Source organism: Elephas maximus, chromosome 13 (assembly GCF_024166365.1).
Source record: "Elephas maximus indicus isolate mEleMax1 chromosome 13, mEleMax1 primary haplotype, whole genome shotgun sequence".
Lineage (NCBI taxonomy): Eukaryota > Metazoa > Chordata > Mammalia > Proboscidea > Elephantidae > Elephas > Elephas maximus.
The window spans coordinates 21,328,671-21,342,206 of NC_064831.1; the positions used below are offsets into that span (position 1 = coordinate 21,328,671).

The 13,536-nt window shown below is 40.5% G+C and overlaps 1 protein-coding gene across 1 annotated transcript in view; it reads right to left on the reverse strand.

The window, feature by feature from the left end:
• The window catches only part of RXFP1 (relaxin family peptide receptor 1), a 134,634-nt gene extending 121,378 nt beyond the window's left edge, over window positions 1-13,256 (reverse strand). The window contains exon 1 of the mRNA XM_049852805.1: window positions 13,183-13,256. Coding sequence (XP_049708762.1) covers window positions 13,183-13,256 — 74 coding nt within the window. The remainder of the gene's footprint in view (window positions 1-13,182) is intronic.
• Between the last annotated feature and the right edge of the window lie 280 nt (window positions 13,257-13,536).

Consider the following 13,536-nt stretch of genomic DNA (forward strand, 5'->3'; position numbering starts at 1 on the left):
CAGAGTAGAACTGTCCCATTGGATTTCCAAGGCTGTAATCCTTATCAAAGCAGACTGCCACATCTTTCTCTTACAGAGCAGCTGGTAGGTTGGAACTGCTGACCTTTGGGTTAGCAGCTGAGTGCTTTAACCACTGCACCACCAGGGCTCATATATATATATATACATATATATGTAAATAAAATTTTTCTTGAATACGACTAACTTGAACACAGTGGAGGTGGACTTTGAAACCAACTGCCACCAAAGGGAGTGCACTTAGAATTCCCTACCGATGAAACTACAGGTAGAATCACCAGGATACATAAGAAACTCCAGATGCTGTGTCCTGTAAAAAAAACTGTTGGCTGAGTTAACCTCAGGTTGTTTGAGAAGAGACCCCTGTTCATCTGGTATGGTAAAATTCTTCCCTTAATGGATACGTGTATTTTCAAGCATTATAAATTTTACAATTAAATATAGAGATGATGAGATCAATTTTATATATATATATATACATATATATATAGTGTTTATACTGTATTTTAATGTAGGAATAATATCTGCTAATTGGGTGTTTAAATATTTTTAATGTTTAAGAGAATCAGGCAATAAAAGAATAACAGCCTACTAGTTTCAATTAAAAATGGATAATTGTATTTAAACATGATTTTATATTGAAAAGTATATAAAACTAAGTTTATAAGCAGTATTGGATATTTAAGAGAACTTAAGATTTACTACATTTAAAATTTATTACAGAGTTTTTAAGCAATTGAAAAGGTTTTGTTTGCTAGATTAAGTATTTAAAATATTTAAAACAAATTTAATCATTACATTTAAAATGCAGTTTAAAATAGTGAAGTATATATAACTAATTTAGCCTTGAATGGGACTGACTGTTAAAAGTTCAGTTTGTTACACTTGAGTTAAATATTAATGAAACAGGAAGTAAAGATGATTGTTCTTATTCTACAAGATTTATAAATAGGATAATAAGGTTTATAAGTTGAAGTTAAAGACTTAAGGAGAGGAGGGGGCCAAGATGGCCGACTAGGTAGACGCTACCTCGGATCCCTCTTGCAACAAAGACACGGAAAAACAAGTGAATCGATCACATACATGACAATCTACGAACCTGGAACAACAAACACAGATTTAAAGAGTTGACCTGAGTGACAGAGACGGAGAACAAACAACTACAGGGAAGCAGCGACTGTTTTCGGAGCTCGGAGCCAGCATCCCAGTCAGGTAACCTTGGCGCTGGGCTTAGGACTGGGCGCAGGGGAGCTGAACACAACATCCTGTGACAGCGCAAACACGGGGTGCAGCCCTACCCCCCTGAACTGATGCCGGGAGGGGGCCCAGCTGGTCCGCGGGGACGGCGCAGTGAAAGAGAAGTCCCCGGGAGGCAGTGACTGGTTTTGGAGCCAGGAGTGCAGCGTCCCAGCCAGGGAACCTTGGCGCAGGGCTCTGGACTGGGCACAGGGGAGCTGAGCAGGACATCCTGTCACAGCACAAACACGGGGCGCAGACCTACCCCCTGAACTGACCCTGGGAGGGGGCCCAGCCGGTCCACGCAGGTGGTGCGGTGACAGGGCTGGCGGGAGGAGAAGTCCCCGGGAGGCAGCGACTGGTTTTAGAGCTGGAAGTGCAGCGTCTCAACCGGGGAACCTTGACGCTGGGCTTTGGACTGGCAGCAGAGGAACTGACCGCAGCTTCTGCTGGCCAGACCCTCGGGGGGCAATCTCTACCCAGCCAGCACACATAGGCGACACGCCCCTTGGGAATGTCAGATAAAATAGTCATCCCAAGCAAGATAAGCAACTTTGGCTATATTCTGGGGTGCTACTCTCTCCTGTTTTTCTGAACCCTCCCCTCCCATTCCCAGGCGGCTTCATTAACATTGGAATTTCCTGAGCCAGAGGGAGAATGGCTCCGGCTCCGCAGCTTTTCTTTTCCCTTTTTTTTGTCTTTTCCTAACCCATTCTTCCAGCCGGAGAGAAGCAACCACAAAAAACCCAGGGACCAAAAATCCTTCCCTGATTGGACTAAAAACACAGAACCAGCTCCAGCCAAGCATATGTGATCCATACCTCGGGCTTTCATCCCTACAGGGAACAGGGTGGCTATTATAATGCAAAGACATTTCTGATAGGGATCTGACTGCATTTTTTTTAAGCAGATTTACTGGAAAAACAAGTTTCCCAGGTCTGATATCTCTGCTTATTCAACAGAGCCCTAACTGACCCACAACAGGGAACTGAGGGCTGAAGCTCCCCCCAGACCACCTAGCCTCCTGCCTTAGGGGTCTAAGGAGGGTGACACCTACCAATCTGTAGAGGTACTTGCATTGGGGGCGTAAGGCACAGCTTCAGAGCCCTCCCACCAAGGTGCTTTAGGAATAGAGACACACCTACCTCACTGACACTTGGGGGAAGCCTGTCAGCATCCTGCCCCCCCCGGAGGGTGAACCCCAGCTGCTAATAGAATCTGGTGCACACAACTATCACCACTACTTCTCAAGGCGGATAGGTGTTAGGGTGCATCACACACTTGATGACCCAAAATCAGATTCTACTCAAGAATAGTGAATAGACTCAGGCATATATATCTGGCAACAGCCCAAACCAGCTGGTAATAGGTCATAAGTAAGTCAAGGGCTACAACAATCAAGACAGCACAATCTAGTAGCCCATCCATGTATATTGAAAGAAAACAAAACAAGATAAGACTCAGTGAGCAAATATAAAATAAATCACTACAATATCTTAGTGATGGCTTGGAGACAGCAGTCGATATCAAACCACATAAAGAAGCAGACCATGACAGCTTCTACAACCCCCCAAACAAAAGAATCAAAATCTTTCCCAAATGAAGAAACAATCCTGGAATTATCAGGTACAGAAAATAAAAAACTAATTTACAGAATGCTTCAAGACATCAGGGATGACCTCAGAAATGAAATAAGGCAAACTGCAGAAAAAGCCAAGGAACACACTGAAAAAACAGTTGAAGAACTCAAAAAGATTATTCAAGAACATAGTGGAAAAATTAATAAGTTGCAAGAATCCATAGAGAGCATGTAGAAATCCAAAAGATTAACAATAAAATTACAGAATTAGACAACGCAATAGGAAGTCAGAGGAGCAGACTCGAGCAATTAGAATGCAGACTGGGACATCTGGAGAACCAGGGAGTTAACACCAACATAGCTGAAAAAAAATCAGATAAAAGAATTTAAAAAAATGAAGAAACCCTAAGAATCATGTGGGACTCTATCAAGAAGGATAACTTGCGTGTGATTGGAGTCCCAGAACAGGGAGAGAGGACAGAAAACACAGAGAAAATAGCTGAAGATCTGCTGACAGAAAACTTCCCTGACATCATGAAAGACGAAAGGATATCTATCCAAGATGCTCATCGAACCCCATTTAAGATTGATCCAAAAAGAAAAACACCAAGACATATTATCATCAAACTTGCCAAAACCAAAGATAAAGAGAAAATTTTAAAAGCAGCCAGGGATAAAAGAAAGGTTTCCTTCAAGGGAGAATCAATAAGAATAAGTTCAGACTACTCAGCAGACACCATGCAGGCAAGAAGGCAATGGGATGACATATACAGAGCACTGAAGGAGAAAAACTGCCAGCCAAGGATCATATATCCAGCAAAACTCTCTCTGAAATATGAAGGTGAAATTAAAATATTTACAGATAAACACAAGCTTAGAGAATTTGCAAAAACCAAACCAAAGCTACAAGAAATACTAAAGGAAAATGGTCAGAAAATCAATAATATCAGATACCAGCACAACACAAGGCCACAGAACAGAACATCCTGATATCAACTGAAACAGGGAAATCACAAAAACAAATTAAGATTAATTAAAAAAAAAATGCTCAAAACAGGGAATCATTGAAGTCAATGTGTAAAAGATCACAATAATCAAAAAGAGGGACTAAATACAGGTGGCATAGAACTGCCATATGGAGAGGGATACAAGGTGATATAGGACAATACAAGTTAGGTTTTTACTTAGAATAACAGGGGTAAATATTAAGGTAACCACAAAGAGGTATAACAACTCCATAACTCAAAATAAAAACCAAGAAAAACGTAATGACTCAGCAAACATAAAGTCAAATACTATGAAAATGAGGATCACACAATTTACAAAGAAAAATGTCTCAGCACAAAAAAGTAAGTGGAAAAATGAAATTGTCAACAACACACAAAAAGGCATCAAAATGACAACACTAAACACTTACTTATCTATAATTACGCTGAATGTAAATGGACTAAATGCACCAATAAAGAGACAGAGAGTCTCAGACTGGATAAAGAAACACGATCCGTCTATATGCTGCCTACAAGAGACACACCTTAGACTTAGAGACACAAACAAACTAAAACTCAAAGGATGGAAAAAAATATATCAAGCAAACAATAAGCAAAAAAGAAGAGGAGTAGCAATATTAATTTCTGACAAAATAGACTTTAAACTTAAATCCACCACAAAGGATAAAGAAGGACACTACATAATGATAAAAGGAACAATTGACCAGGAAGATATAACCATATTAAATATTTATGCACCCAATGACAGGGCTGCAAGATACATAAATCAAATTTTAACAGAGCTGAAAAGTGAGATAGACACCTCCGCAATTATAGTAGGAGACTTCAACACACCACTTTCGGAGAAGGACAGGACATCCAGTAAGCAGCTCAGTAGAGACACGGAAGACCTAATTACAACAATCAACCAACTTGACCTCATTGACTTATACAGAACTCTCCACCCAACTGCCGCAAAGTATACTTTTTTTTTCTAGCACACATGGAACATTCTCTAGAATAGACCACATATTAGGTCATAAAACAAACCTTTGCAGAATCCAAAACATCGAAATATTACAAAGCATCTTCTCAGACCACAAGGCCATAAAAGTGGAAATCAATAACAGAAAAATTAGGGAAAAGAAATCAAATACTTGGAAACTGAACAATACCCTCCTGAAAAAAGACTGGGTTATAGAAGACATGAGGAGGGAATAAGGAAATTCATAGAATGCAACAAGAATGAAAATACTTCCTATCAAAACCTCTGGGACACAGCAAAAGCAGTGCTCAGAGGCCAATTTGTATCGATAAATGCACACATACAAAAAGAAGAAAGAGCCAAAAGCAGAGAACTGTCCCTACAACTTGAACAAATAGAAAGTGAGCAGCAAAAGAACCCATCAGGCACCAGAAGAAAACAAATAATAAAAATAAGAGCTGAACTAAATGAATTAGAGAACAGAAAAACAATTGAAAGAATTAACAAAGCCAAAAGCTGGTTCTTTGAAAAAATTAACAAACTTGATAAACCACTGGCCAGACTAAAGAAATACAGGAAAGGAAACAAATAACCCGAATAAGAAACGAGAACGGCCACATCACAACAGACCCAACTGAAATTAAAAGAATCATTTCAGATTATTACGAAAAATTGTACTCTAACAAATTTGCAAACCTAGAAGAAATGGATGAATTCCTGAAAAAACACTACCTACCTAAACTAACACAATCAGAGGTAGAACAACTAAATAGACCTATAACAAAAAAAGAGATTGAAACAGTAATCAGAGAACTCTCAACAAATAAACACCCTGACCCGGATGGCTATACTGCAGAGTTCTACCAAACTTTCAGAGAAGAGTTAACACCACTACTACTAAAGGTATTTCAAAGCATGGAAAAAGACAGAATACTACCTAACTCATTCTATGAAGCCACCATCTCCCTGACACCAAAACCAGGTAAAGACATCACAAAAAAAGAAAATTACAGACCTATATCCCTCATGAATATAGATGCAAAAATCCTCAACAAAATTCTAGCCAATAGAATTCAACAACATATCAAAAAATTAATCCACCAAGACCAAGTGGGATTTATACCACAAGGCTGGTTTAATATTAGAAAAACCATTAATGTAAGCCACCATATAAATAAAACAAAAGTCAAAAACCACATGATCTTATCAATTGATGGAGAAAAGGCATTTGACAAAGTCCAACACCCATTTATGATAAAAACTCTCACCAAAATAGCAACTGAAGGAAAATTCCTTAACATAATAAAGGGCATCTATACAAAGCCAACAGCCAAGATCACTCTAAATGGAGAGAACCTGAAAGCATTTCCCTTGAGAACGGGAACCAGACAAGGATGCCCTTTATCACTGCTCTTATTCAACATTGTGCTAGAGGTCCTAGCCAGAGCAATTAGGCTAGACAAAGAAATAAAGGGCATCTGGATTGGCAAGGAGGAAGTAAAATGATCTCTATTTGCAGATGACATGATCTTTTACACAGAAAACCCTAAGGAATCCTCCAGAAAACCACGGAAACTAATAGAAGAGTTTGGCAGACTCTCAGGTTATAAGATAAACATACAAAAATCACTTGGATTCCTCTACATCAACAAAAAGAACATCGAAGAGGAAATGACCAAATCAATACCATTCACGGTAGCCCCCAAGAAGATAAAATACTTAGGAATAAATCTTACCAAGGATGTAAAAGACCTATACAAAGAAAACTACAAAGCACTACTACAAGAAATTAAAAAGGACTTACTTAAGTGGAAAAACATACCTTGCTCATGGATAGGAAGACTTAACATAGTAAAAATGTCTATTCTACCAAAAGTCATCTATACATACAATGCACTTCTGATCCAAATTCCAATGTCATTTTTTAATGTGATAGAGAAACAAATCACCAACTTCATATGGAAGGGAAAGAAGCCTCGGATAAGGAAAGCATTACTGAAAAAGAAGAAGAAAGTGGGAGGCCTCACTCTACCTGATTTCAGAACCTATTATACAGGCACAGTAGTCAAAACAGCCTGGTACTGGTACAACAACAGGCACATAGACCAATGGAACAGAATTGAGAACCCAGATATAAATCCATCCACAGATGAGCAGCTGATATTTGACAAAGGACCAGTGTCAGTTAATTGGGGAAAAGATAGTCTTTTTAACAAACGGTGCTGGCATAACTGGATATCCATTTGCAAAAAAATGAAACAGGACCCATACCTCACACCATGCACAAAAACTAACTCCATGTGGATCAAAGACCTAAACATAAAGACTAAAACGATAAAGATCATGGAAGAAAAAATAGGACAACCTTAGGAGCCCTAATACAAGGCATAAACAGAATACAAAACATTACCAAAAATGATGAAGAGAAACCAGATAACTGGGAGCTCCTAAAAATCAAACACCTATGCTCATCTAAAGACTTCACCAAAAGAGTAAAAAGACCACCTACAGACTGGGAAGAATTTTCAGCTATGACATCTCAGACCAGCGCCTGATCTCCAAAATCTACATGATTCTGTCAAAACTCAACCACAAAAAGACAAACAACCCAATCAAGAATTGGGAAAGGATATGAACACGCACTTCACTAAAGAAGATATTCAGGCAGCTAACAGATACTTGAGAAAATGCTCTCGATCATTAGCCATTAGAGAAATGCAAATTAAAACGACGATGAGATTCCATCTCACTCCAACAAGGCTGGCATTAATCCAAAAAACACAAAAAAATAAATGTTGGAGAGGCTGCGGAGAGATTGGAACTCTTATACACTGCTGGTGGGAATGTCAAATGGTACAACCACTTTGGAAATCTATCTGGCGTTATCTTAAACAGTTAGAAATAGAACTACCATACAACCCAGAAATCCCACTCCTCGGAATATACCCTAGAGAAATAAGAGCCTTCACACGAACAGATATATGCACACCCATGTTTATGTTTATTGCAGCTCTGTTTACAATAGCAAAAAGCTGGAAGCAACCAAGGTGCCCATCAACGGATGAATGGGTAAATAAATTGTGGTATATTCACACAATGGAATACTACGCATTGATAAAGAACAGTGACAAATCTGTGAAACATTTCATAACATGGAGGAACCTGGAAGGCATTATGCTGAGTGAAATTAGTCAGAGGCAAAAGGACAAATATTGTATAAGACCACTATTATAAGATCTTGAGAAATAGTATAAACTGAGAAGAACACATACTTTTGTGGTTACGAGGCTGGGAGGGAGGGAGGGTGGGAGAGGTTTTTTTACTGATTAATTAATAGATAAGAACTGCTTTAGGTGAAGGGAAGGACAATACTCGATACATGGAAGGTCAGCTCAACTGGACTGGACCAAAAGCAAAGAAGTTTCTGGGATAAACTGAATACTTCAAAGGTCAGCGGAGCAAGGGCAGGGGGTTTGGGGACCATGGTTTAAGGGGACTTCTAAGTCAATTGGCAAAATAATTCTATTTTGAAAATTCTGCATCCCACTTTGAAATGTGGCATCTGGGGTCTTAAATGCTAACAAGCGGCCATCTAAGATGCATCAATTGGTCTCAACCCACCTGGATCAAAGGAGAATGAAGAACACCAAGGTCACATGATAACTAAGAGCCCAAGAGACAGAAAGGGCCCCATGAACCAGAGACCTACATCATCCTGAGACCAGAAGAACTAGTTGGTGCCCAGCCACAACCGATGACTGCCCTGATAGGGAGCACAACAGAGAACCCCTGAGGGAGCAGGAGATCAGTGGGATGCAGACCCCTAATTCTCACAAAAAGACCATACTTAATGGTCTGACTGAGACTAGAGGAATCCCGGCGATCACGGTCCCCAAACCTTCTGTTGGCCCTGGACAGGAACCATTCCTGAAGACAACTCATCAGACATGAAAGGGACTGGACGGTGGGTAGGAGAGAGATGCTGATGAAGAGTGAGCTATTTATATCAGGTGGACACTTGAGACTGTGTTGGCATCTCCTGTCTGGAGGGGGGCTGGGAGGATAGAGAGAGTGGGAAGCTGGCAAAATTGTCACGAAAGGAGAGACTGGAAGGGCTGACTCATTAGGGGGAGAGCAAGTGGGAGTACGGAGTAAGGTGTATATAAACTTATATGCGACAGTCTGACTTGATTTGTAAACGTTCACTTGAAGCTCAATAAAAGTTAAAAAAATAAAAAAAATAAAAAAAAAGACTTAAGGAAAACTAGGTTTTTGTTAGTATAATGGACAAATGTTAATTTGTAATCCAAGTGTGGTAGACACTATTGGTTTGCTCATTCAATAGTAATTCACAAAACCTGCTTCTCTCTGTTGCCCTTCCATTACAGACATTGGAAAAGCAAAATATTTTCTTCCCCAGCTGCCTTTTTTCTAGGTGGCTAAGTGACACAGTTCTGGCCAATGAGATAGCAGCCTGTTTAGGAGGTTCTGGTAGTGCTAGCATTGCTGATACAAGGGATGGATGGGGCTGTTGTCATGCCTTCCACCTTTGTGCTGCCTTGAACATGATATGATGCCTAAAATACAGAAACTGTCTTGCAACTATTAAAAAAAAAAAAAAATTAGGTAACAAATACGAAGCCAAGGTAGAAAACAAATAAATAAATAAAATCATGGGTATCTGAGAAATTCCAGCCCTGCAATCATCAGGTCGCTCCAAAAAAAAAAATCATTGAGTCAATTCTGACTCATGGTAACCCCATGTGGGCAGGGTAGAACTGCTCCATAGGGTTTTCAAGGCTGTGACCTTTCTTCTGAGGGCCTCTGGGTAGGTTCAAACAGACAACCTTTCCAATTAAGGTTAAGTGTTTAGCTGTTTGTACCAGAGACCCTATCAGACCACGAACCCATTTTCATCAAGTCGTTTCTGACTCATAGTGACCCTATAGGACAGAGTAGAACTGCCTCATATGGTTTCCAAGGAGTGGCTGGTGGATTCAAACTGCCGACCTCTTGGTTAACAGCCATAGTTCTTAACCGCTAGACTCCTCCTAATGTGAGAAAAACCCCTCTATGTTTAGAAATGGTAGTTCAGGTTTTCTCTTGTTGCAAGAAAAAACATTCTTACTGATAAATTCTGTTGAGGGTAACATGACTATAGCTGTCATTCATAACCACTGTTTCAACATTTTTGTGTGTTTAGCTTGGCCTCATTATTCTTATTGGTTTTATAATAAATATGTTTATAACACTTAAAAAAAGTTTTAAAATCATTGATCACTTAGCTTGCTTCTTCGATTATAGTATTATAAGTTTATGACTTTTCTGCACCCCAAAAGCTCATTTGCCTATGCATGACCAGCTCCTTGTTGTAGAATTCATTTAAATTCAGTGTTTCTTAAGCTTTTAAAATCTTTGCCCAGTTTTCATGATCAAAAATATTTCACATGCTTTGCCTGAGATTCTGATATATTTCCCAAGGGGTGAATATAAGGAAACCCTGGTGGTGTAGTGGTTGAGTGCTACGGCTGCTAACCAAAGGGTCAGCAGTTCAAATCCGCCAGGCGCTCCTTGGAAACTCTATGGGGCAATTCTGCTCTGTCCTATAGGGTCGCTATGAGTCGGAATCGACTCGACAGCACTGGGTTTTTGGTTTTGTGGCTCCCCACCAACTGAGAAAATTTGGACTGGCTTCATTTTTATAGTTAGTATGAAAGAATAGTTTTTTCAAATATAAACTTATAAAATATTGGATATGCTATGTTAAGCCATATATACCCTATCTACCCACTCCTCAATTCTGACAGGGTTTCTCTTTATTAAGAATCTCTGTTTTCATGGTTCTGTGTGGTTTGGCTAAAAATAAGGAAGGTTCAATGATTTCTTGATGTCAAGCCTAAATGGAAAAGGTACTATACTTTCCATTCTCTCTATTTCCTGGGGGAATATCAGCACAAAGGGTGAGGATAGCCACAAGGAAGTAGATGGTTTCCTTCGAGTCCTTTCTTGCTTATTTTTTAATTAAAATTATTTAGTCCTAAAGGTGATAGTTATGCCAAGAAATATGGAAGACAGCTTCCTGGCCAACTGACTGGAAGAGATCCATATTTATGCGTATTCCCAAGAAAGGTGATCCAACTGAATGTGGAAATTATAGAACAATATCAATAATATCACACGCAAGCAAAATTTGCTGAAGATCATTCAAAACTGGCTGCAGCAATGTATCGACAGGGAACTGTCAGAAATTCAGGCCAGCTTCGGAAGAGGACATGGAACCAGGGATATCATTGCTGATGTCAAATGGATCCTGGCTGAAAGCAGAGAATACCAGAAGGATGTTTACCTGTGTTTTATTGACTATGCAAAAGCATTCAACTGTGTGGATCATAACAAATTATGGATAACTTTGCAAAGAATGGGAATTCCAGAACACTTCATTGTGCTCATGAGGAACCTTTACATAGACCAGGAGGTGGTTGTTCGGACAGAACGAGGGGACACTGATTGGTTTAAAGTCAGGAAAGGGGTGCGTCAGGGTTGTATTCTTTCACCATACCTATTCAATCTGTATGTTGAGCAAATAATCCAAGAAGCTGGACTATATGAAGAAGAATGGGGCATCAGGATTGGAGGAAGACTCATTAACAACCTGCGTTATGCAGATGACACAACCTTGCTTGCTGAAAGTAAAGAGGACTTGAAGCACTTACTAATGAAGATCAAAGGCCACAGCCTTCTGTATGGATTGCACCTCAACATAAAGAAAACAAAAATCCTCACAACTGGACCAATGAACAACATCATGATAAACAGAGAAAAGACTGAAGTTGTCAAGGATTTCATTTTACTTGGATCCACAATCAACAGCCATGGAAGCAGCAGTCAAGAAATCAAAAAATGCATTGCATTGGGTAAATCTGCTGCAAAGGACCTCTTTAAAGTGTTGAAGAGCAAAGATGTCGCCTTGAAGACTAAGGTGCTCCTGACCAAAGCCATGATATTTTCAATTGCATCATATGCGTGGGAAAGCTGGACAATGAGTAAGGAAGAAGAAGAATTGATGCCTTTGAATTGTGGTGTTGGTGAAGAATATTGGATATACCATGTACTGCCAAAAGAACGAACAAATTTGTCTTGGAAGAAGTACAACCAGAATGCTCCTTAGAAGCAAGGATGGCAAGACTGTGTCTTACATACTTTGGACATGTTGTCAGGAGGGATCAGTTCCTGGAGAAGGACATCATGCTTGGCAGAGTACAGGATCAGCAGAAAAGAGGAAGACCTTCAACGAGGTGGACTGACACAGTGGCTGCAACAATGAGCTCAAGCATAACAACGATTGTAAGGATGGCTCAGGACCGGGCAGTGTTTCGTTCTGTTGTGCATAGGGTTGCTATGAGTCGGAACCGACTCGACAGCACCTAACAACAACAACAACAAAGGTGATAGCAAGCTCTTTTTAAGGAATGAATAGACGAAATTGAAAAGTTTAAGAAAATGAGATTTAATGCAAATATTGCTAGATTTATCTTATAGGGAAAATATGTGGCTTAGAAGTAGATGTATTTATAAATAAGTTTCTGAAGCTTTCTGACTATGAAAATGATGAGGTGTTAAATATATCTGTATCTATCTATTTATGAGAATTTGTAAGGCACTGGGTCTAGAATATTAATAATACACCAGAGACTTGTAGCAAAATAGACTCAGAATTGGATCCAAGCCCTGGTGGCACAATGGTTAAGAGCTCGGCTGCTAACAGAAATATTGGTGGTTTGAATCCACACAGTGGCTCCACAGGAGAACGATCTAGCAATCTGCATCCTGCTTCAGTAACAATTACAGGCTGGGGGAGGGGGACGGGGTGGATCCAACACAGGACCCTAGATAGATGCATCACGCTGTCCCTCTGCAGCAAAGACCCAAAAAACTAGGTAAAACAGATACAAACGTCAATCCTGGAACCCTAACCATCAAATGAAGGGATAAAGAACTTGATCAAAAACCGAATAGAAGAAACTGCAGGAAAACAAACAACGAGGAGAGCGATGGAATGGAGTTCCCCTGCCAACTAACATGGCACAGCATTGCCATCTTGGAGCACAGCCAGCAGTGATCCCGGACAGGGAGCACAGAAAGGCAACTTCATGGAGCTCCCAACAGGAGACACAGCATCTGGTAATCAAAGAAACATGCTTTCCTACCCTTTACCCTTCTGCCCCGTATGCCATCTCTGTGCCCTTTCCCACTGGGCCATGCTGTGCCATCTTGGCCAGAGTGACACTGACCTGCTGCCAGCCTGAGTCTGCCCCACCCCCACCTGTCAGCTCCCAACATGCCATTTTTTTCCCCTTCCTTTTCTTTCTCCCCCTGACCTGTACCCACACGCTACCTTCACCCCTTCCTGCTGCACCACCACAGCTAGAGGAACACTGGCACACTGCCCCATCCCCGCCCACCAGCTCTTGCTGCATCATTCCTCTCCCTCTTTCTTCTTTTTCTTTCTGCCTCCCACCTAGCCCTGTACACCACCAACCCCCCTTACCATTGGGCCACACCTCACTGCCCTCGGTAGAGATCCACTGGGGCCCATCACCACCCTGTGCCCCCACTGGCCAGCTCTTGCTGTGCTATTTTTTTTTTTTTTTTTTTAGCTTTTTCTTTTTCCTTCCCACTTCCCCTTCTTTCCAATCAGCCCTTGGGTCCACCCTGCTCCCACTTGCTGGCCC